Source organism: Otolemur garnettii, unplaced genomic scaffold, assembly GCF_000181295.1.
Source record: "Otolemur garnettii isolate 467f Iridium unplaced genomic scaffold, OtoGar3 scaffold00015, whole genome shotgun sequence".
In the NCBI taxonomy this organism is placed as follows: domain Eukaryota; kingdom Metazoa; phylum Chordata; class Mammalia; order Primates; family Galagidae; genus Otolemur; species Otolemur garnettii.
In genome coordinates this window covers 3,689,183-3,714,188 of record NW_003852410.1, presented here as the reverse complement: position 1 = coordinate 3,714,188, position 25,006 = coordinate 3,689,183, and the positions used below count along the sequence as shown (strand labels likewise).

At 40.8% G+C, this 25,006-nt stretch overlaps 1 protein-coding gene across 3 annotated transcripts in view; it reads left to right on the top strand.

Annotated features, from left to right (window-relative positions):
• GRM7 (glutamate metabotropic receptor 7) overlaps positions 1 to 25,006 on the top strand; it is an 899,252-nt gene that overhangs the window by 618,287 nt on the left and 255,959 nt on the right. For all 3 annotated transcript variants that reach the window (XM_003785475.2, XM_003785474.2, XM_023510686.1), the window contains exon 7: positions 1,095 to 1,234. In XM_003785475.2, coding sequence (XP_003785523.1) covers positions 1,095 to 1,234 — 140 coding nt within the window. The remainder of the gene's footprint in view (positions 1 to 1,094; positions 1,235 to 25,006) is intronic.

Genomic DNA, 25,006 nt, shown 5'->3' with positions numbered 1-25,006 from the left:
TCCATGCATCTGACTGTATACACGTATATACTTATATATTGTGTAGCGATACATACACTCAGTGAAAGCATTGGCCTTTTGAAATTAACTCCAATATCTAATTCTGTCAAAAATAATTGATTGCTTCTTAAGGTGGATATTTTAAGACCCAAATGAGAGGATGGGGGAAGAATAGTCAATAGTATTTATTGACTACTTGCTGGGCACCCTACAAAGAATTTTGGAAATAATTCTACAAAGAAAATTAGAAACAATCAGCAAAAAAACTTGAGTGAGTAGTCTAGCACATATCTAAGTAAACTTTTTGCTTTTTTACTTATTTTTTAAATTCTATTTCTCTATTAAAATTAATTAATTTATAGTTTTGAAATTATTCTTTCCTGACCTTAATTCAGTGGTAGATGAAAACTAAAATAATAATAATTAAGAATAATAATTAGCAGTGTTAGCATAATAAAGCTCAAACCTATCTCTGCAAAACAATGCATATAGCTTTTATTCCTTAAAAAGAGAAAAAGATTAGAATCAGATTTTAAGAAATATTGAGAAAGGCCAGGTGTGGTAGCTCACACCTGTAATCCTAGCATTCTGGGAGGCCAAACTGTGTGGACTGCTTGCACTCAGGAGTTTGAGGCTAGCCTGACCAAGAGCAAGGCCCTGTCTCTATTAAAAATAGAAAAACTAGTCAAGTGTTGTTGTGGTGGGTGCCTAATAGTTCTAGCTACTTGGGAGGCTGAGGCAAGAGGATCACTTGAGCCCAGGTGTTTGAGGTTGCTGTAAGCTGTAACACCAAGGCACCCTACTCAGGTCAACTGAATAAGACTCTATTTCAGAAAAATCTTTTAAATATTTTTAAAAATATTGAGAAATAGCAAAACTATTGAAAAAGAGGAGGGGCGTTTTCTTCTCACTGGTATCCGTGGGCCATAATGATAACTTGTCTATGATGCCATGGACCATTTGGGGAGAACCCAGTAAAAATGGAGTATCTACTTGCTCTCTTGCTCCTTAGCAATCTCCAGATTACCACCTATAGTGCGAGAGATACAAGAAATGCTCTTTACCTCTGAAGTCTTTCTTCCTGTCTTCCCCAGGTAGCGCTGGCACTCCAGTGATGTTTAACAAGAACGGGGATGCACCTGGGCGGTACGACATCTTTCAGTATCAGATGACGAACACCACCAACCCTGGCTACCGTCTGATTGGACAGTGGACAGATGAACTTCAGCTCAATGTGAGTTCTACTTGCCCCGTTCTTCCCTCATGTGATGGATGAACAGACTTTTAATTTGTTCGTCGAGATAAATCTATCTTGTCTGTATGTTTTTGTGCTTACACAAGTGAATATGCAACTTGTTACAGGCATCCACAGGAACTGATTCTCACTAATAATGCAGTGCCACTGGGGACGATGATGAAGACGGGAATGATAAGAAATATGCCTTGAGTTCTGTGCATTATATTTAGCACCTTATGTGAATTATTAAATCTGAGGCTCAGATTGCTTACCAAAAGTCACCAGCTAAACCCTTTCATAACATCCGCCTTTTAGTCAGACTTTTTATTTCTTCTTTTCTTTCTTTCTTTTTTATTTGGTGGTCATTTAAAAAAAAAAAAAAAGTAATGCACTTTGGTGAGTGACTTCGGTTTGTACTGAGACTACCTGAGTAACTGCAGTGCTAATCATTTCTATACTGTAGTTTTCATGAAACATGACCTTAAGGAAGCAGCCACTTCCTTGAACAAGATTAGGCCCAAGTCCACTCACTGATGACCAAGCTTGAAGATAGGCAGAAAAAGTGAGAAAGAGAGAAAGAGAGAGCCTCTTTCTTACTCAGCCTTTTTATTCTGATATTTGAAAAGATTGGGAGAGACTCATCTACATGGGGAAAGGCATCTTCATTACTTAGCTACTGATTTCAGTGTTAATGGTATCCCGAAGCTCTCTCACAGACACACTCAGAATGTTTGACCACGTATCTGGGCACCACGTTGCCCAGTCACCATCACAGTCCCTAATTATGCCATTAGCTTTTGTCAGCCTATACCTGAAGAATTACTTTGGGAATTACTCAAATAACAAGACTTGCTGGGAATAGAATGGAGAAGTAACATCTTGGAAGGTGGAGGTTTATATCATGGTTTCTAAGAGGAAAGAATTGGGTACATAGAGAGGGGTGAAGCTACCACAGCCTAAAGACCTCATGTGCCTACTGCCACAGCCTGGTCTGCATAGACCTGTCAAGTCCTCCCTCTCCTGAGATCTGCCATCCAAATGAGCTAACATTAAAATTGGGTCCAAAGGGTTGTTGTCTAGCAGCAAGAATGGATGGAGCCAAATAGCAATGACTATCTAGGGCTGAAATGGATGCAAGGAGCCAAAACCAGAAAAGAAGTAATAGATTATCCTGAATACAAGGCACATTAAACTTGCAAGTAAAAAGAGAAATTTTTTTTTAAAAAAAGCAAACAAATAAAAACCCAGAAGGTAAGCCCAAGAGGTCGTGATGATCAAAAGCAGAATCAAAGCAATGTAACCTAACTGATAAACCCAAACTGTGCTCTAACTGGGTGCTACCTGTGAAGGAAAGGTGGGTAAACTAGGACTGAAGGCAGAGAGTGGGGGTCTGTGGTACGTACACGAAGAGCTCGGGGCTCACTGTAAGACCAGTAGATTAAACTGGTTTGTTAATCTTTTCTACCATTACCCATGCACCAATGTTAAATTTCTGGCATGTGAAATTTATCCATTGATTACAGAAGTGTCCAATGGCCATTACCAATTTCAGATATCACCTGGGAGTTCTTAAGCACACTACGTTTAAGAATTAACATCAAGCTAGTTTTATTTTTTCTTTGGTTTGTATTTTAACCCTTTGCAAAAATTTGATTTGCCATTCAACAAATTTTTGTTGTTGCTTCATTTTACTTTGAAAGACCTATCACATTATAGGTCCTGTGAGAGGCCATGGGTAGACATGTGATTGCAACCAAACAAGTGTGGTCCCTGTTCTCACACAATTGACCCTTCAGGATGGAGTTATGAGGTACTAAAGTAAATAGCTATGTACATGGAAATCTCAAAGGGTGATTAGAGAGAAGATAGGAGAGAGAGTAAAGGAGCTGGAAAGGGTGGGACCTACTAATGAGAAGCCAACCATGTGAAAAGGTCAGAAGGCTAAGGGTGTGAGGTTAGGGTGGGGTAATCAGTAAGGGAGAGGGGAGAGGGGGAGGAGGAGATGTTAGAGAAGTAGGTAAGAGGCAAATTCATACAGTCCCTTGTACACCATCATAAAATTTTAAGTTTAATTCTGAGTTCATTTAAAATCCATTAAAAGATATTAAACAAGGAAGTAATTATATCTAATTTAGAGAGAAAAATTCCTTTTGGTGTTGAGGAGAAAATAAATTTGAGAGTCAACAGTGGGACCAGAAGGACCAGTTTAGAATAGTTGCAGGTGTCTTGCTAAATGGCTTCAGTGTACATCTGAGCCATCTGGAGGGCTTGGGACAGCATATGCTACTGGGCTCTATCTCCAGGGTTTCTGATTTTAGGGGTTTAGGAGTAGGAGAGGCCTGGATATTTGCATTTCTAGAAAGTTCCTGGGCAATGATTTTTTTTTAATTTCAGATTAATATAACGGTACAAATGATTAGATTATTAGTACATTGTTTGCATTTGTCAGGTAAAGTCCCTATTGTAGTCGTGCCCCTTACTCAGGACATCTGCGATGCACCCTTACATTGTGCCCATTACATGAGAGCTTAGTAATCCCCTACTCTTTATCCCTCCTCCTCCAACTTGAGTTTAATGGGTTTTTCTCTTTTGTGGGCACATATTTGTTCATCTACTGGCTTTGTGTTAGTATGAGTACACTGGATATTTGCTTTTCCATTGCTGTTGTACGTTACTAAGAAGAATGTTCTCCAATTCCATCCAAGTTAACACAAAAGATGTAAAGCCTCCATCTTTTTTATGGCTAGAATTCTATGATATACATATACTATAGTTTATTAATCTATTCATAGGTTGATGAGTACTTGGGTTGTTTCCATGTCTTGGCAATTGTAAATTGAGCTGCAATAAACTACGTAATGCAGATGTTCTTATGTTAAAACGATTTTTGTTTTCTTCTGGGTAGATACCTCGTAATGACACTGAAGGATCAAATGGAAGGTCTATGTTGAGTTCTCTGAGAATTCTCCATATCCTTTCCAAAGAGGTTGTATTAGTTTACAATTCTACCAACAGTGTAAAAGTGATCCCTTCTTTCCACAATCACACCAGCATATGCATCTTTGGGACTTTGTGATGTGGGCTATTCTCATTGGGGTTAGCTGATGTCTTGAGGTGGTTTTGATTTTCATTTATCTAATGATTAGGGAAAATGAACATTTCTTCAAGTGTTTGCTGGCCATTTATCTGTCTTTTTGGAGCAGGTTCTGTTCATGTCTCTTGGTGCTGAACAATGTTGATGGCAATTTGAGAACCCCTGGCTTAGATACATGCTGTGTTCCATGCAGCCAAATGAATGGAATCCATGCACGGCAGGAGGAGCTGTGTGACTGATGGAGATGCACCTGAGGAGGAAGGCTTCTGGGAGTTGGGGGGGGGAGGGAGCAATCCCAATTTAAGGTTCTTAAATATGTCCCACTCCTTAAAATATGCACAAACCAAGATGAAATGATGTACGTCTGAAGCCCAGACAAGAGTTCTGAGCTATAGTTATAAAAGAATGGAAGTTGTTAACCTAGAAATGGCTTTAAAATCCATTCAGGAAGGGAGAGAAGAGAACAATGAAGGACTCAAGGCCTTGAAAATCTCAGAAAAAATGATACAATTTCATTCCAACTACTCCAAATAGTATGCAGTTTGGAGTATGGATTTGGTTTAACTTCAGAGTTAGACCAATGATATACTTTGGATTTTGATGGGTTTATGGAAGTCCAATCAAGGATGTATACTTGATTTGGCATTAAGTGGAGACACTTGTGATTCTACTTTGTCCTGCTGAGAGTGGTATGTTAGGAAAAGCAGAGAGGACACCTTGGGTGGATGCAGAAGTTTACACCTGGTATTAGAAGCAACCTGAAGGAATGAGTGACTGAGTCGTGAACAGGATCATTTTCAGAAGCGTGAGAGGCTGGGTTAATGCAGGTATTGTGGCCACTGAGATTACTGGTCTTATTGACACTTTCTGTGGTTGAAATGAATTTGAATAATGTTGAGGGGAGAGAGAGAGAAGGAAAAAAAAGAAGGTCAGTACAGTGCCTGCCCCGTCACTTGTAAACACAGTCACATTCCAGGTGTTATATCCAGTGGTTGGCATCCTCCAACATCATCTTGCCTATGACATTTCATTTGCTATAATTATTTTGATTTGGGTAAAAGTTCTATGAGACTAGAATTTGGGCAAACATATTTTTGTAAGTTTGCTTTCTTCTGATCAATAGAACAAAACAAAGCATTCAAGTAAAGACTATACTTCTTACCTGCAAAGACTCAGAGGTAGTCTTTCAGTCCCCATTCACATCTTCTCTAGTGAATGAATTTTTCAGGGATGGTCTCTCTGTGCTCAGCAATTGAAAATATGTTTCTGAACCAAGAAATCCAAGCTTTAAGTTCTCAGAATGCCAGCTCTGCAGGTCAGCCTGTTCTGCTATTTGATGTGTAATCCTCTGGGATTTCAGTGCCCGGTTTTGTGCTGTCTGCTATGAAACGTCTCAGGTACCCTCACTGCCAGTACGGGCGCACTGAGTCCTGTCTCCTCTGTGGCCTAAGGGATGGCTACATGGTTTGCTACCACTGTATTTCTTCATGAACAAGAATTCTGTGAAAGGGAATCACAACTAGCAAAGACATTCACTCTCCCATTTGTACCTCGTAAAGAAATAATGTTTCATTTAATCTCTTAGGTTTCTATTCTGTAATCTAGAGATTTTATTAAACACTCTTCTTCAGAGAAAGCAGGAGAAGGGGCAAAGCAACAAGTCCATGGTGCTTTTCTGCAGTGTGTTAGGTAGGATGATGGCCATGGAGATGGTGGGATAAATGAGGTGCAGATGAGGGACAAATGAGTCTGAGTTCGCAGATGAGGTTAAGGGCTCTGTGAGAGACAGAATGAATTTTAGAGCTGTGGACAGGCACCTGTTTAGGGAAAGCCACCAGAAACTTCTAGCTGAACTAGATCTTGAAATATAAATAGTGGTTCTCCAGTTAGATTAGAGAAATAAAATACTGTAGAATGAACAGTACAGTTCTATTTAAAAATTAGGGTAGAAGTATATGTTAGAAAAAAGGCAATAAATGGAATGCGGATGCTTAAAAAAATTCCAAATGTAAGTCGTACATGAACTCTATTTATAGTATTTGTAGTATAGACAATGGTGATTTTTCATTGATCTGGAATTAGTAGGAAGTTCAGATATTCCAAAAATGTTAATATGAAAAGAACTGACTTTCTTAAAAATACTCAAGTAATAATTAAAGCTCAATTTAAAAAAAGACTTATTCCTAATGGGAAGCTTCCTGCAGTAAATTGCACCCTCTGAAACAGAAGACTGAATGTCTATTACCTAACCTTTATTAGGTAAATCAAGTTCTTATAAACATCAGGTATCTTCCATTCTGTAGGGATGGATGGACTGAGATCTGCTGAGATGTGGAAGGCGTCTTCGCTTTTTCTGTGTTTTCTTCCCCTTTGAACTTACACTTCGCACTTAGAAACTAAAAGCTTCATTATGGTAAAATCTACTTTTTAATCATTGTTTTGCATACCTATGAACACAGTACCTAGGATGCAGCCAACATCTGGGGTTTCTGTTGCTGTTGATACATTAAACTGTGCATAACGGACATGTGCTCCTTTAAATGATACTATCTACAGCCATCACTGACTCTTCCTCCTCTGAGAAGAGTAACTGGAGGAACTCTTTCCTTTTTAGTCTTTTAGTGGTTTTCCCTAAATGGTTCCCAAGTCCAGGGAAGGCAACTAATTCTGTCTAATTAAATCACCGTGGCCATAGTGATGGGAGGGGCAGACATACTAAGCCCGTCCAATCAGGACAAGCCATTGGATGCTGCTGAATGTTCTGAGACCCAACATGCTCTTCTTGGAAGCAGCTGCATCCTCAGGAGCCACACCTTGCAAGAACTCCAAGAGAATTAAAAACTTAGAAAGAGATTGTAGTGGCTCAGTCCTATAACCCTAGCCTTCCCAGAGGCCAGGCTGGGCAGATTGCATGAGCGCAGGAGTTCAAGACCAGCTTGAGCAAGAGCAAGACCCCATCTGTACTAATAAAAAATAAATAAATAAAACTAGCCAGGCATCATGGCATGCCTGTAGTTCCAGCTACTCAGGAATCAGAGACAAGAGGATCACAAGAGCCCAAGAGTTTGAGGTTGCTGTGAACTATGATGACACCATGGCACTCAACCACAAGAAGACTCTGTCTCATAACAAAATCAAAACAAACAAATGAAAAAACTTAGAAAGAGAAACTAGATCTAGGTCACATGGGTCAAGCCAAAGGAAACTCTTACTGGAAGCCGTTTATAGTGCTGTCTCGATTGTTCAGATATGAATAAAAGCAATTAAGACAATTTAGGTAAGACATTTGTTATGTACAGTCTCACCCACCACAATAATCAAAAACTTTTTTAAATTAATTTTTTGTTTTAGCATGCTTAGTATGGAAAAGGAAAAGATGCCAGCCTCCTTTTAATAAGCATTTTTTTTCAGATTTTCTTAAACTGAAGTGATTAAAAATATATTTCAAAAGTTGTAATTTTTGTTAAATGTTGAATCTTTCACACTGGTTAGAATTTTGGTTCTCATAGATATTTAAAGACATAAGAAAAACAGTTGCTTGTCAAAATCACTGTTTGATAAAATTGTATATTCCCCAATCAATACTTACTTATACTTGCCTACAAAACTGCTAATCTCTCTATTGTTTCATAATTGCAACAGTGAAAAAAATGTTTTAAGAATCTAATCATGCTCATAATTTATAATGTATTACAAGAGATATGTAAGAGCCATAATCAAAGCAATGTTGACAAAGATAAAAATATGTAAGTTGTCAAAATCTGGTACTTCTTCAGCTTCAATTTGAAGGCTTCTTTTTGGGGATCACCTTGTTGCCCATCATAATTAATAGCTCTTTTCTTATAATTGGTAGCTTTATTGTTGGCAGTTAGGACTGCAGCCTTTGAAGCTGAACTGATTAAATGGTTCTGAGTCTCAGTTCTGCCGTTATGATGTACAATACGATTACAATAGCACCTACTTCACTGAGTTACTGTTTGAATTAAACAAAACGTACTTAAAACAATGCCAGTGCATGTTCAACCAATGTTAGCCAAAGAAGCAACAGCAATAACAATACTTATTTCCTTTGATTATCAATTGATCTATATCTGCTCAGAATGTTAATTTCTAACACTTAGCTGGATTATTTTTCTTTATACCCCAAAACCTAGCATAGTTCTCAATATCTAGCCATGGCCCTTTATATATTAAACAGATGGGTAGGTGATCAAACAGGTGGGTAGGTGATCAAAAATTGCTTACATGCAGTAGCTGTGCATTTTTGATGTAGCATTTCCAGTGCATAGTGGACGAGCTGGATAGATGAGGGGCTCCATGTAGAAATCTACCCCTTTCAGCAATTCTACAGGATTCAGGGACTCCTTAGAAAACTTGGTTTACCAAATAGGTTCCTCAAGGATGCCCTAAGTAAGCTTGCTCAGATTGCAAAGATAGACTCTGTTGGTCTTTGAATGATAAGGCAAGTAAGAAGGAAAGGAGGAAAAGGGATAGAAGAATTGGATTTAGTTTGTTCCAATTGATCTGTAATTTTTTGAAACCGGTGTCTATTTGAGAGCATGAGGTGGAATTGCTGCTCTTGAGGGGTCAAGTACAGGAATCATAGGCTATTTTTGCTTCAAAGTGAATTAATAATCAAACCATTGAAGCTGGTTGTATCTACCACCTGCCCCTCTACTCTTTAATGCTACATCATAGGATGAGGCAAAGCAGGAAAGGACTTATGATAAGATACATCTGTTATAGGGCAGTGCCTGTGGCTCAGAAGGGTAGGGCGCCAGCCCCATATGCTGGAGGTGGCAGGTTCAAACCCAGCCCCAGCCAAAAAAAAAAAAAATTCTTAGACAATGCATATAGTATAATCATAGCCCTGCCTGCTACGAGATCTATGAACCAGAACAAGAAAAGTCCCTCTGAAAAGATGGCATTTCACCTGACTCCAGTGTGACAAAAATTACCTCCATTAGTCAGCATCTCTGTGATGTATTACAGATAGTGTTTTTAAATCTAGTGCATGTTCAACTGTTAGCCACAAAAGTCACAGCAATAACAATAATTTCATATCCTTTGTTTATTGCATGATCTATAACTGCTCAAAAATGTCAATTTCTAGTCCTTAGCTGGATTAGTTTTCTTTATACCCCAGCATCTAGCATAATACTGTCCATAAACAGTATATATTACTTTCTATTTGCCAGCCAACTTAAGACGAGAGATCGCAAACTCAGTACAGATAGCAAGTATTTTTAAACTGTGAATTATTTGCCAATATATTTCAAAATGAGGACATTCCATAAGTGTTAACTATATTTTAGGTTGCTTTTTAAAAGATCAGATCTGATGGTAATGTGCCTTTATTCCAAAGAAGCAAGAGTTGGCTAGACCAAAGAAGCAGCCTTCCACTTTATATAGAATCTGTGGTCTTTCTACCACAGACCCCACCACTCCCTACTGCTCAACATCTGGCTAACTCTACTCACTTACATAATCTCCCTGCCTGCCACACAGGCATTTTATTTTATTCAACTAATCTAGATTTAGAGTAGATTTGAACTTATTCCCACCAGCTGGGTTTTAGCATATTCTTGACTTTTTATAGTCTCTGGACATTGGTTTCTAAAAAGCAAGAATAATATATCCACAGTGTTAATATGCCCAATTGTCCAGAGTACTTTCTTTAAGGGGTCAATAAATGCAGCTGTAAAGAGAACGCTCCCTTAGTAAAGAGAATTCTTTTGTTTGGAAACACATGTAAATGTAGTTGGGAACATATTAAAAATAAAAAAAAAGCCAGAGATTTGCCTTGTTTTTGTCAGCATCTCTTCTTGCAATCAATCGTGTATAATTGCGTTCTTTCTATGAATGTCTGGAAGATTAATAGTATTAGTAATTATCAATATGGTTCCTCAAACATGTCCATTAGAGAAGCCTAAGCCCCCATGAATTCTTATCTGCATTTTAGGCATTCAGGCAAATCACTTCATGTTTATTAATATCCTTCCTGTTCTGTGGGGCAGTTGTTGAATTTCATTACTATCTACATTTGGAGCTCAGAAACACACACATATATACACAGAGAGAGAAAAAAGAAATATGATAGGATAGATGAGTTTAGAGAGGTCAACTATCATCACAGGAACTCTCACTAGTTGTTGCCAACCAAAAATTATGAAAGTAAAGAAGGTGAGTTTATGTACCACCTGCTTGACTCTGTTACCTTGGGAAGCAAAAAATCCTAGAATGACCTGATTATGTTATAATTAAAATATATGAATTAGATTTGGAGAGTGTTGTCCAGCACCTGGGAGGAAACTGGACATCATCCAAAGTTCCCTGCGTGAGTCCTGCCTTTGCAGCTTGTTCCTTAAGGAAATATTTAACATCCTTGGTTCACAGTTTCCTATGCAATTAAAGTAAAATAAAATAAGGTAATATCAAGCAACATAGCTACCTCACACAGATACTTTGAGATGAATTGTGATAACGTCCCTGATGTAAGAAGCACAAATGAGATGTGTGGTCATGTTTTATTTGTCAGTTTCTTATTGCTGTGGTTAAAAAAAAAAAAAAAAAGACCATGAACATAGTGGTTTTAAACAATGTTATTATCTAATAGTTCTGTAGGTCGGAAATCCAACATGGGTCTCACTAGGCTAAACTCAGGTTTCTGTCACCAGGGCTGCGTGTGTTTTTGGATTAGGGAGAATCTATTTCTTACTTGTTCACATTGCTGGAAGAACTAATTCCTTGTGGTTCCTGGACAGAGGTCCTTGTTTCTCTGCTGGCAGAGAAAGATCCCAGCTTCTGACAGCCAGAAAGAGAAGTAGATCTCAGCTTCTGACAGCCAGCATGGCCTCTGACACCTTCCTCTATCCCAAAAGCCAACAGTGGCAGGCCACATTGCTGAGGGTCCTCTCTCTCCTGGCTCCCCTTCTGCCCATACGTGTCTTTCATTGACTCTTCTGCCTTCTTTTTCCACTTTGAAAGGCCCCTGTGATTACTTTGGGCCCACACAGACAATCTAAAACAATCTCTTTTAAGGTCTGTAATCTTATTCCATATATAAAGGCCCTTTTGACATGTAAGGTAACATATCATCAGCGTCACAAAATTAGGACGTGTACATCCTTGTGAATGAAGGGTTAACAGGAATGGATTATTTTGTCTACCATGGTTCTTTACTGTGTTGAATAACTTTGTTTTTCTGGGAAGCCTGTGATATCCATATTGAACTCCTATTCTTCAATAGACAATGCTATACTTTGGGTGTTCGTCCCCTCCAAACCTCACGTTGCAATTGAACCCCAGTGTCATGATGTTGGGAAGCGGGCCCACTGGTGGGGGAAGGTGGGCCAGAGGGATGGGTGAATAGAGCAATGCCTCCCTCAGGCTCTGGGCATTCCCACTGAATTGGTTCTTGGGAGAGCTGGTTGTGACGCAGAGCCTGACACCTCTCACCCCTGCTTCTTCTTTCTCAGTGTGATCTCTGCCCGTATCAGTTCCTCTTCTCCTTTGACTAGAGTGGAAGCATCCTGAAGTCCTCCCCAGATGCACAGTCTTGAACTATTGCATCAGAAGCCTAAATCAAATCAAACTTTCCTTCTTCCAAATCACCCAGTTTCAGCTATTCCTTTACAGCAACCCAAAATGGACTGAGAGAGTTCATACAGCTGTGGAAGCAGAGATGAGTTGTAGGAAGCGTTGAATACTTAACCACCTTTGCTACCTCACTTAGCTTGCCTATTTGATTGGCAAATGTCCTACTCCCATTTCTGGAATGTTTGGGAAAGAGCCCTGAATGAAGGGATAAGCAGATGGAATCCCCCTTGAGTGGTATGAAGATTAGCAGGGAGTCTAAGAGACACCATCCACATAGGAGTGAGTCCTGCTCACCTCCAAGCTTTTTTCCAACTCCCTACAGGTAGTGTGCCCATTTATACTGCAGCTAAGTGGAACTCCCAGTGGGGTAGTGACAGGTGAGGTACAGAGTCACAGCTGCTAGGAACCTGGTCAGAATGAGGAACACAGTGACACTTCTCCCTCCTATCTCTGCCTCATGCCACTTATAATAGCTCAATTCCTCTTTTCTTTCTTTTTCTTTTTTTCTTTTCTTTTTTTTTTTTTCTTTTGAGACAGAGCCTCAAGCTATCCCCCTGGCTAGAATGCTGTGGCACCACAGCTCACAGAAATCTCCAACTCCCAGGCTCAAGTGAGTCTCCTGCCTCAGCCTCCCAATTAGATGGGACCACAGGTGCCCACCACAATGCCTGGCTATTTTTTTTTTGTTTGTTATAGCCATCATTGTTTGGCGGGCCTGGGCTAGATTAGAACCCGCCACCAGGTGTATGTGGCTGGCACCTTAGCCACTTGAGCCACAGGTACCGAGCCAATTCCTCTTTTCATTTGTAGTGGGATAATACTTTGATCATGACAACTGATGTTTCTCAATCACTCTGCCCTCGATGACAATCTTTTGTTCCCATTTTAGCTGCAAATTCCTGAGGGTCTTGCTTTCACTGCATTAGACCACTTTAAATGACAAAGCAGAAATAGGGAGCATTTCCTCAAAAAGCTCCTTCAAAAAGCTAAGTGTAAAGTGACCCTATGAACTAACGATTCCACTTCTAGGTATGTACCTAGCTCCCACGTTCCCTGGCTGTGAAAGGCAGTGCAGCAGTAGCACAGAGCCATAATCGCTTGAGATTTGGAGTGTTGACTGCCAAATCCCTCAAAAAAGCTGCCAAACTAGCCTGATGATAAAGCAAAGTCCCACTTGTTACTGCAATGAAAAAGAAGACCACCTTCATAGTCTGGTTGGCTTTGCAAGGGGAGGGAGGTCAAAGGCAGAAATTTTAAGATTTGAGGGTCTGTACTAAGGCACTTCTTCCAATGGGGGAAGCTTGATCAGAACTGAGCAAAGCAGAGGGTAGTATAGTTTTGGTGGATGCAGCAAGGAAGGGTGGATGCAACAAGTCTTTTTGCATACTATAGTTTTGGTGGATGCAACAAGTCTTTTTGAGTAAAGAGTCATTTGTTCAGAGGATTTGGCTCAACTGAGTGATCAGTTGTGCTAAAAAGGGGCTATTTACCCTCAAGGCAAAATTTTTTCCTGATTTATTGTATATACATGGATTTTTAAGAAGTTCCAAAACCTGTAAAATGTAACAAATGTAATTTCATCTTTCTGGGCAAGAATTTCTTGGAGTATTAAATTCTATTAGCATAGACAGATTCAGATTCCTTGGTCACATTAAGCTGAGTGGTTTCCTGTGAGTTGTTCTTGGTGAGAATCACTTAGTGCATGGAGTACTGGCCATGTGTAGGGTCATTCTCAATAGAGTTCTGTGACACCAGTGAAGGGCCATTTGGCAGGGCCACTTATAACCACATTCAGGGATAACTTTTGCTCATATGTCATAGGCTATGTTGAGAAGTCAAACTCATCTACTTTTTCCACTATACTTTGACTTTTAGAACCAAAATAGCACAACCACTGAGCTGTATGTCACCCAATAGCCTGCTATTGCTCAAGCAAGCCAGCATCATTATTGGTGCAGTCAGAGAGGCCTTCTAATTACAGTATCCCAAGTAAAGGCTTAATCTGAAAGAGGTCCTTTTTCTCTTTTTTACTGTGCCTGGAAACCTCTGCCCCCTAACCTGTGCTCTTAGGCAGGTACTGCTACTCCCAGGGGCATGTGGATCAGCCCACCTTCCTAGCCAGCATCTCATGTACATCACATATACAAATAGGTCTTCCAAATAAGTCTACTGTTGAATATAGTAACCACCACCAAAAAATATTGAAATGGGGAAATTCTCCCTGCAGCCCCCCAGTCCTGCACATTCATAACTTTGTTCCCCTTTCTGGAAACAAGTTTTGGCTGATCTTTACAGAGCCAAATAGTGAATTCCCCATTGTTAAGAACAAAAGTGGTTTGGGTGAGTTTCAGAAGCTAAATCTTACATAGTAGCATTTGATTATGGAACCCTAAAAGTAATCTGTGTCCTGCTTGAAAAATGGGTTGGTACATACTTCTGAGTGCCATAAACTCATGTTTAGAGAGCTCTGGGGATGTTGAGTAGGGGTTAATTGGGCATTGGGGGAGGTTTTACAGAGAAAGAGAAACAAGATCCATCCCTTCAAAGATGTGTAGCTAATTGCATATGCAGGGAGGCAGGAAGAGACAGCCCCAGTAACCAGTGGTATACACAGGAATGACTTCGTGAATTGTTAAAATTCTAAGTGGTGAACTGACCTTGTGTGTTAAAGTTAACCCCGTACAACTTCTGGGCCAAGAGATGTGCTTTCCTTACAACCCCCTCCATAAATACACAAGTCTTCAGATGTAGGGCTGTTTTCAGTTGTTTTACTTAGAGGTGTTCCCGGAGATGACAGTGAGAAAGAAGTAATAAGCTCAGAGCAAGGGAGACAGAAAGAATGTGGTGGGAAGATAATAAGAAGTCTACATTTCTCATAAATAACAAATGTGTTCTTGATTTATTGTGCGGCGATACTGTAACGGAGCCTTCACAATGACTGAATAGAATCTGAGGGCCTTTATCTTAGCAGGGAACACGATGCCTGCCATTTGAAATCACAGGCTGAAAGCGAGCTCTAACACATTGATGGATGTGCGTTGGAAAGGTAAGTGGCTTTTTGAAATTGCCCTGAAATCGTTTATGCTTCAATAAGAAGCTAGCATCGGAGTTGGTAAATAGTCAGTTACATGATTTGTGTGCGTATTTCCTGATAGTTAATTTTTTCCCATTAACAGTATAGATCACCTTGCCTGTAAGTGCCAGTTTACGGGGTTCAATCAAGAGTGCCAGATGACAGTGTCACAAGTCTGGCACCAGGGGGTGGAACCAATAGCTCCTTCCTTTCTCATCACTGTTATTGTTACACAAATGAGTGTCTCTGCCACTCGAGGGGATTGTCTATAATGAAAGGAGGTTGGAGCTGAAGACTGATTTGCTTTATAGTCCTTACTTGACAACACGGTGGCAAAACTATTGAAGATTTTCTAGATACCTTGCAGATTTCACCATCAAGCATCTTATTAGGCAGATCCGGCACTGTGAGCATTTTTATGATGGAGTAGTCAAGATTTAGGGACTCCCCGTTGAAATATCTTCCTTCACTGGTCTTTTACATTTGTTTTTAAAAACTTCTAGAGGTACAGCAGCTCACAGGATTATTTTAAAACAGAAAATATGACTGATTCTCCTGTGAGCATTTTCCTGAGTCAAACTGGCTTTTTAAGCCTGAATTTTTCTTTCTGAAAAATGAAGAAGAATTAGTAGATACATAAATTGGTAGATAAGATGAAGAAGAATTAGATAAATGTCCATGGGAATGGGCTGATGCTCACCTGTGAAGGAGTGATGTGGCAGTGTTTCACAGCAGGGCCTTGGAGGTCGGCAAATCCACGGTCTCGCTGTGGGACTGTCTCGCTCACACATCTTCCTGGGTACCTTGACTCTGTCCCCTTCTCTCTGACATTTCCTCACCTTGTATATACCTCTTGAAATGCCATATTCCACCACCAAACTGGACCCTGGCCACTGGCCACCTGCTGCCTTCCTTGTGAAGACTCATGTGAAGCATTTTCTTGCCATCAGCCTCCCTAGTGGAACGTTATCTCGGGCTGTGTCAACATTATTTCTTTAACCACTTCCAAAAGTTCTCTGTAGTGCTGTTTCTTCTAGGGCCTAGCACTGTTAGGCACCAAATTAATGCTTGAGAATGAAAGTGTAAGATGATAAAAATCCTAGATCTCTCTTCTGGTACCAATTTTCTTTTTCCAGAAAGCTCTGCTACTGCTGTGTACAGAAAAGGGCCATTATTGGAACTGACAAAATCATCTGTGGCCTAAACTCAGTAAATGCATTCAACAGGGTGAGGTGTCCAGACGCCTAGAGTCTGTGTATTCTCCAGAGCTTCATAGCTCAGTCTCACCCCACAGAGGGCCGAGAGGGCTCAAGGAGTCTTCTCAGGCAGAGACTAAGGAAGCATCAACCACCCCTTCCCACCCTTCCCAAATCTATACATGCTGCAGGAATCTTACCTCTTCAACTTCAATGCCAAATGACTTTCAGAATGAATAAGTAGAGATCAATTACTGTCCCAGATTATTATTTTCAAGAAAAAGTATCCATATATGACCAGAGGCGCCAGATTAAATGGTATTAGGCAACGTCTTCAATAACAGGCCCTCCACCAAGTAAAAGGCTTTGAGCAATGAAAATGGCCTGCCTCTTATTTGATTATTTCTTCCTGAGATGTGTGTCTTTATCCCCTTTTCCCCAGTATTTGTCGTGATCATTTCAGAGAAACATCACCATATGTTTCTCTTCAAAAGTTGTCTTCTGAAATCTCATTTGAAGGATTTTTCATTCCTTCTTCCAGCCATGTCTCAGGGGATAGCAAATTTCTCCCTCTCCCTCTGAGGCTTGTATCTTCCAGGTAAAAAATAGAACCATGTAAGACTATATTCAGCATACCTTGTCCCATGCCAGTTCCTAAACTAAAGCATATCAAAGGGTCTTTGATGGCCAGTTCATGGTGGCACAGTCTTTGTCCTTCATTGCGACCACATTCTCCTTCCCTTCTCAAAGTGTCAGAAAAGATGACTTTATTAATGTGGAACAGCAACCACCCCCCACCTTGAAACTTGAATTTGGCAGCCCTTGCTTCTTTGTCGTGCCTTCTACCTCCCTAGCAGGCAGTTTCCTTTGTTCCACTCACCAAACCTCGTACTGACAGCACATATCAAGCATATGAATTTTCAGATTTAGCCCTTCCCAGGGCACCTGGAGGGAACTGGGGAGCTACTGACCTGTGGAAAGAGCACGTTTCAGCTGTCTTAGGTGGAACTCTTCCCTGCTGAGCCCTGGACTCTATTTCCTCAGTTCTCGTGATATGGACAAGGCACTGGCTGGGTAATTGCTCATGGAATTAAAAATTTATGTTGGCTAGTGGATGAGGTAGACATTTATTTTTCAGCTGAGAGATTAATGGAGCATTTTGAAAAGAAAGGGGAAAGAAAGAAGCACAGGGTTTAATTAGTAAATATCTTTTCACGGGGTTTTCCTTTGGTTGGAAGGGCTATATTTCAAATATTTCCTAACCACTAAGATACAGGGACCAGTCTTGGGAACCCCCCTAGACTGGGGTCCTGGGAAGCCCCTGACTGTATTAACCCATAAGTTACTGGATCATGGGCATCGTGAGAGAAGACTGGAAATGTGAACAGTGAGAACACTGGAGTGGGGGAAAGTCCATTCACCAGCCAGTGTGAAGTATTTCAGCAACTTTAGGATCACTTCTGTATGTATGACTGGTTATTAGTCCTTTTTTGCTCCCCAAAATGTGCAGTCATCTATGCATCTTTGAAGGGGAAGCTCTTACGTCAGTAACTCTGCAAAATCCTCCCTAATTCCTAAATTCTTCCCTACTCAGTGTCCCTGGGGCTCTTTGGAGGTGACTTTATGGCACTCAAGTATATGAACTAAGGACCAGAAAGCAGTTATAGCATAGAAGGGGAAAGAATGTAGCCTCTGAAGTCCATCTAACCCCTTGGGACCTCAGTGTACCAGTGCATAAAGTGGGGACATTAATACTGTCCTGGTCTACATCACCCTAGAGCAGACTCTAAGACAAGGATGTTTGAGATGACCTCAGTGAATGAGACAAGGAAGGACACAAGACCAGTGCCAAGCATGTAGGTGAGCAGGCTATCACTCTGGGCTCTGGGGGCTACGTCCCACCGGTGACTCATGGGAGCGTCTAGAACAGCTCCAGAATTGCGGTGAGGAAGTTCTGGGACTTAGCACTGCTGAGGGCTATTCCTTCTGCACTGTGTTCCCCAGCACATGGGCCCAATGGAAGCCAGAGAAGGCTCCAAGAAGGAGACAGAAAGCCATGTCAGGTGGATGTTGAGGAGTATGTTGAACTAGATGGCAAATGCCTGCCAGGTGACAGCACCTGCTATAAATACCGCCCCCCAGTGGAGCTTCTGTGATCATGCTTGCAAGGGAGCTGTGTCAATGCCTAGCCTACAGGGCCTTGTAAATCGAATTTGTAATAGCTTACATTTCCAGTCACCCACTATACACTAGTCACTATCCTGATACCTAACTCATGAGGTCACCCTCACAGCTCACTTTTTAGGTAGGTGCTGTTTTTATTCCTGTTTTACGAGATGAGGAAGTTGAGGTTCTCATCAATGCTATTAGTCAAGGTTTATAGGTACTAATTGGGGTAATCAATATTTGTTTTACATTGTCTGGCCCCAGAGTCCACAACTATAACCATGATATATCCTCCCTTTCTATGATTAAGAAAGAAAAGAATTGGCTTAAAAGATCTTTAAGTTTGCATAAAATTTAACTAACTCTGACCTTCATTTTACTTTGCCTCTTAGGCAAGCTACTTGACTTCAGGAGCAGATCTTTGAAACAAGTTGACACTTTTCCTAATTTAGACTCAGTTCATACATTTGCAGTACGCGGCAGATACTGTGCTTGTCAGACACAGATGAAATCATTAGTCAAGAGTTGCTACTGAAGGCCTCTCGTGTGCAGAGCTTTGTTCTCAGAGCTGCTGGGAGACACAGCGGAGGTGAGGGAGAAGGTTCCATCCATCACAGAGTCCAACTGGGCAGGACAGATGCTGAGAATTACCGACTAAAGTGGCAGAAATGAGAACTAAGCATTTGCCGCTCAGGTTGGCCCCTCCAGGCAGCAGGGTTGGGGTCTTTCTCCTCCCCTGCAATGTGTTTCCAGGTGGGAGCTGGTGCAAATACAGACTTAGAGCAACAGCATAGGAAGAAGCAGTCACAAAGAGGAGTGGTGTTTAGAAAAAAGAAAGGACCAGCTTCCTCACTCGTGGAGAGAAAGAGGGTTACATATAAAGAAGTCTCAAAGCCATCGCGTTAAAATTGGGAATTTGGGGTTAGGGCTGTGCTAACAGTAACTTAACCCCTCTGAGATTTACCTTCAAAGTAGGGAATTTGCCCCACTTCACCGATGTGTTGCAATGTTAACTAAAAACTGAATGAGTAAAATAGTGCTCCATACATGATATTTTTTGTACCTTGGGAGTAGCAATTCATTATGAAGGAGGCTTTCTGCATTCAGTTCACAGAGATGCATATAGAAAGGGACATTACCAGGGCCTGGCCCCATCAGCAAAATTCTGTTGAGACAACTTTGGTCTGTGCTAGAGGTATTTCTACTGTAGGTGAGCGCAGAACCACACTATGAGTAACACTAGCCCACAATCTATACATGCCAAGGACTCCAGAATTGAGCTACACAAAACTTATATCATTAAGTAAGTGCTTATTCAGGGAAATACGAAGTGTATTAAAAAGGAGACACATTTAAAAATGAAACTATATTGGAGTCCAACAGCGAAAGTATAGTGTGAAAGTGTGGAGTGGGTGAGTGGGCATGGCGGGGCCATCAGGCTACAGAATTGCATTGTAGATGCAAAGTCTTTATGCATCAGTCCTCATACTTTTCGTAGGAAGTTCAAATGCGTTCTTTAATTTGATGCACATGGTAGGCACCAATTAAAATGAACTTGGAGTTGAGTCCCAGGTTTGTCAAACGATAGCTACCATCCCTGGAGCAAGAGATACCAAGCTCTGGGCTTCAAATTCCTCAGTCAAGAAGGAGATAATGATATCTAGCTGGCAGGATGGTTTTAGGGTTAATGGTAATCCTTAGCAGTATATATGTGTGGCCACGCCCTCGGCACATCTAATAATAATTTAGAAGAGGGGGCCTATCACAGAAAGAGAAAGGACTCCTGTCTCTCAATGTGGATATTGAATGTGTGCAGTCCCCACATAGATTCTCAAAGAACACGAAAGGGGTTTGCTAAATGTACCCGGGCATCTGGCCTCAGCTTTACAAACCACTCTGCTGAAGGCTACAGAAAGTGTGGATGGTGTGAATGCACTTCAGAGATCAAAGCATTTTGTAGAAATTAGTATTTCACTCTGTGGTTCACAAGTCAGAGCCTATAAACCCAGTAAGTTTGATTAAATATGTCTCAATCCCATGGATACTCTAACCCTGCTCTGGACAAAGACTCTGCCACTTTTTTACTTCAAGAAAAGTCACATGGGGTGGTGGCTGTAGCTCATGGAGTAGGGCGCTGGCCCCATATACTGGAGATGCCTGGTTCAAACCTGGCCCCAGGCAAAAACTACAAGAAAGAAAGAAAAAAAGAAAGAAAGAAAGAAAGAAAGAGAGAGAGAGAGAGAGAGGAAGGAAGGAAGGAAGGAAGGAAGGAAGGAAGGAAGGAAGAAAGGAAGGAAGGAAGGAAGAGAGAGAGAGAGAAAGAAAGAAAGAGAAAGAAAGAAAAGTCACATGACCTGAAGAAAAGTAGCCAACTCAATTTAACTGCAGATGGGAAGAGAAATTGATATGTAGGTAACTGGTTCTTATTAAGGGACTGGCAATTTAACTCTGTCTGGGGACTAGGAATGGGAAGTGACAAACCAGTATGTGAGGTAGTTTCAGAATGAAGACAGTGCCAGGAGGGACCAACAGGTCCTTAGTCAGGGACTCATGCAGCACCTCCAGATTTGAGAGAAAGCCAGTGATATGAAAGGTTGGACGATGCAAAGGAGGTCCAACTGTGGAATGACACGCCAAATTTGTGGGGCAGGATTCTTTCCTAAAAGCTGATCTAGGGATGGAGGTATTTACAGAGGAATTTCAAGTGGGGGAAGTGGGAGAATAAATAGCCTGTACTAATGTGAGGTTAATGCAAAGAGCTCTCGGCATTCTGGGAAAGACTCAGGCTGTGTTTCCTCTGATTCTGAACATTCATGTGCTGTTCTCTGTCATCTGATGAATGTTTAAATGTGGCAGTAAGTGAATTTACACATTTCTCATGGAAAGAAAGGAAAGAGCCAACATTTACTTTATACCTACTATGTGTTAGCCTTCTTATTTAAAAATTAGCTATATCGTGTCCTTAAATAATCTTAACAACCTTAGGCAGCAGGAATCTCTTGAATTCCCACTTTGCAAATGAGGAAATGAGCAACAAGAAGTTGAATAACAGGAATCTCCTTCCAGCACATTCAATGATTCATCCATTCATCCAACAGATACTCATTGAATGACTACTCTGTGCCAAGTGGTATTCTAAAGAGTTAGGATGCAGCGTTGAATATGAGGGAGTAGGTTTCTCTTCATTCAGAGTGTAACATTCAAGTGCAGAGAACAAAATAAGCCAATAAATGAGTAAAGAGACACAGGTGCCATGAGGAAAATACTAGAGGATGGTATGCTACTGCTGGATACTTTGGATTGCAAAGCAAGGCCTTTCTGCGGAGATGTGAGTGACAACAAGGCAGCTGTACTCATATGGGGACAGGATGGACTTTCTGGAAATAACAGAAAGCAACAGAGGGACAGAGCCCTAGAGGCCTGGCAGGAGCCAACGTGATGGACAGTAGAACATGAGTAAGTGTTGGAAGAACCAGTGAGAAAGTCAGAGATAGAGATGAACAGGGGAATCTCAGGCCTTGGAAAGAGTTTGGGTTGTCTTAAACATACAGTGGAAATCCATGTAAGGATTTTAATTAGGGAGGTGATATGATCTCTCTTCTATCAGTTACATTTGTGTTTTGAAGACTGAGATTGAGTTGTGGGGGTAAGAGCAACATCAAGGAAGATAGGCTGATTGGTTTTATTGTTCCAGGGAGCGGGATGGTGGTTCACAAAGTCTTTCAGTTGGAAATTCCAAAGAGTAGAAAATATCTTTTAGCATTCTCCATCTTTTTTGTATAGACAGATGGACATACAAGTATATATACATACACGTATATATATGCACACACATACCTACCTACATCTGTATGTGGATATAACATATGTAATAGAAGTATTAGCATTATATACAAAGGCTGTCCAAAAGTTGCCACTAATGTCATTAGACATAGGGGAAATTGGAAATTGTCGCTAAATTGCCTTTATTTACAAAATATTTCTTACAAAATATTACAAAGAGGTCACCAACGTGTACAGAACATTTGGTAAATATTTTGTAAATGAGAAACAATTAGCTACAATTTCCCATTTTCCCTATGTATGGCAACTTTCGGGATGACTCTTAGAATACCTTGTATTATATATGGAATATTATACTGTTATTTAGGAATATTGTGAAACACACAAAATAGACATTAAAAATATTAGCTAAAGAGGAAACAAAGATTATACATAATTTACTGCTAAAAGAAAAAAATTACTCATACTAATGTGCTACTATAGAAAGTGCTGTTAATTTTTTAGGGAGATTAATGTAATTTAATATGCTTTATGACTTTTTTTAAAATAAAGCATTTAGTTTAACACTTTTGGATACAAAGATTTAAAGATTTGATACCAAAATTAGTTTATTTCCACACTCATAGCTCAGGGAACACAGTGAGGAGGTTGAAAACTGGATACAACGTGTATTCCAAAGCAGTGGAAATCTGAGGCCTTAGGCAAGTGATTGCAACTGGGTGGAATCAGCTGGATGCCCACAGAGTTCCGGGACAGGAGGAAGCCTTTCCAGAGTTTTCAAATGTTGGGGGAAGGTGCACAGTGAGTGGAAATCTTGGAAGAGTGGGTGGACCCAAACAGTATACCAGATTAGAATGCCAGTTGGAGGATGGTGCCTGTGGTACAGCGCGTAGGGCGCCGGCCCCATATACCGAGGGTGGTGGGTTTGAACCCAGCCCTGGCCAGCTAAAACAGTAGTGGCAACTGCAACAAAAAATAGCTGGGCATTGTGGCAGGCACCTATAGACCTAGCTAGTCAGGAGGCTGAAGCAGGAACACCACTTAAGCCCCAAAGAGTTGGAGGTTGCTGGGTGCTGTGACACCACAGCACCCTTCTGAGGTCAGGGTGACAGAGTGCACAGTGAGTGGAAAGTGAAGAGTGCAGAGTGAGACTCTGTCTCAAAAAGAAAAAAGGATGCCAATTGGAGTGGATTTGTCATAGGTCTGGTGGCTGGTGAGGAAGCCAAACTGAAACTACAAACATCCTTGATGAAAGTGTGAGGAAAACACTTGAAGATGTTGGCTGGGGAAGATTTTATGCAGAAGATTTCCATGGCAATTGCAACAACAACAAAGATAAACAAATGGAACTTAATTAAACTGAATAGCTTCTGTACAGCTAAGGAAACAACAACCAAAGCAAAAAGACCACCTTCGGAATGGGAAAAGATATTTGCATATTATCAATCGGACAAAAGCATGATGAATAGGATCTATAGAGAACTCCAATTAATCAACAAAGAGAGACCCAACAATCCCATCTATCACTCACTCACTGGGCAAGAGACATGAATAGAACCTTCTCTAAAGAAGACAGACGAATGCCTAACAAACCTATGAAAAAGTGCTCCTTGTGCCCAGTCATCAGAAAAATGCAAATCAAACTATCCTGAGATATCACCTAACCCCAGTGAGACTGGCTTACGTCACCAAGTCTCAAAGGTGCAGATTCTGGCATGGATGAGAAGAAAAGGGAACATTTTTACACTGATGTAGGACCATTAGATGGCAAACTAATACAACCTTTTTGGAAGGAAGTATGGAGAATCCTCGAAGAACTCAAATTAAACCTCCCATTTGATCCTGCAATCTCATTCCTGGGCATCTACCCAGAAGAAGAAAAATCCTTTAATCATCAGAACATTTGCACTAGACTGTTTATCTCAGCTCAATTTACCATCTCCAAATTGTGGAAACAGCCTAAATGCCCACCGACCCAGAATGGATTAACAAGCTGTGATGTCTGTATACCATGAAAAGATGGAGACTTTACATCTTTTGTATTAACCTGGATGGAGGTGTAGCACATTCTTCTTAGAAAACCATCACAAGAATGGAGAAGCAAGAACACAGCATACTCAATTCTAATCTGAAGGCGATAGATGAGCTAATACAAGTAGTGGGTTGGGGAATGAACAAGTAGGAAGAGGGGAGGAGGGAGAGGAATAGGGGATCAGCGTGTATAGGATAACACTTGGGGGTGGGACACAGTTATAGGAGAAACTTTATCTAACAAATGCAATCAGTGTAATCTAATTCTTTGTACCCTCAATGAATCCCAAACACTAAAAAAAAAAATTAGTTTATTTCCAGAGTAACTTTGAATAGTTGTCACAACCAAGCACTTCATACTGAAACAATATGTACATATAATAAAGACTTAGGGTAAGGTGTATTTTCAACAGGAGTGGAACTATGTATTTCCAGTTGTCTTTCTAATATATCTGGCATTTTGGAGGGTGGACTTTGTCAGATCTTATTGGATCAGAATTTTCCACACCCTTTAATGAAGTTGGAGAATGAATAGAAGCAGCAGCTCTGCCAATGGCTGGTCATCCACTTGTGCCAGTAGTAATATTATTTTCTGCCTGGGCATGACGGCTGACACCTGTAATCCTCGCATTCTGGGAAGCTGCGGTGGAAGGATGGCCCAAGGCCAGGAGTTTAGACCAGCCTGAGCAAGAGCAAGAGCCCATCTTGATACTCAGGAGGCTGAGGCCGATGGATGGCTGGACCCTAGGAGTTCGAGGTTGCTGTGAATTAGGCTGATGCCACGGCACTATAACCAGGTGACAGAGACTCTATGTCAAAAACAACAA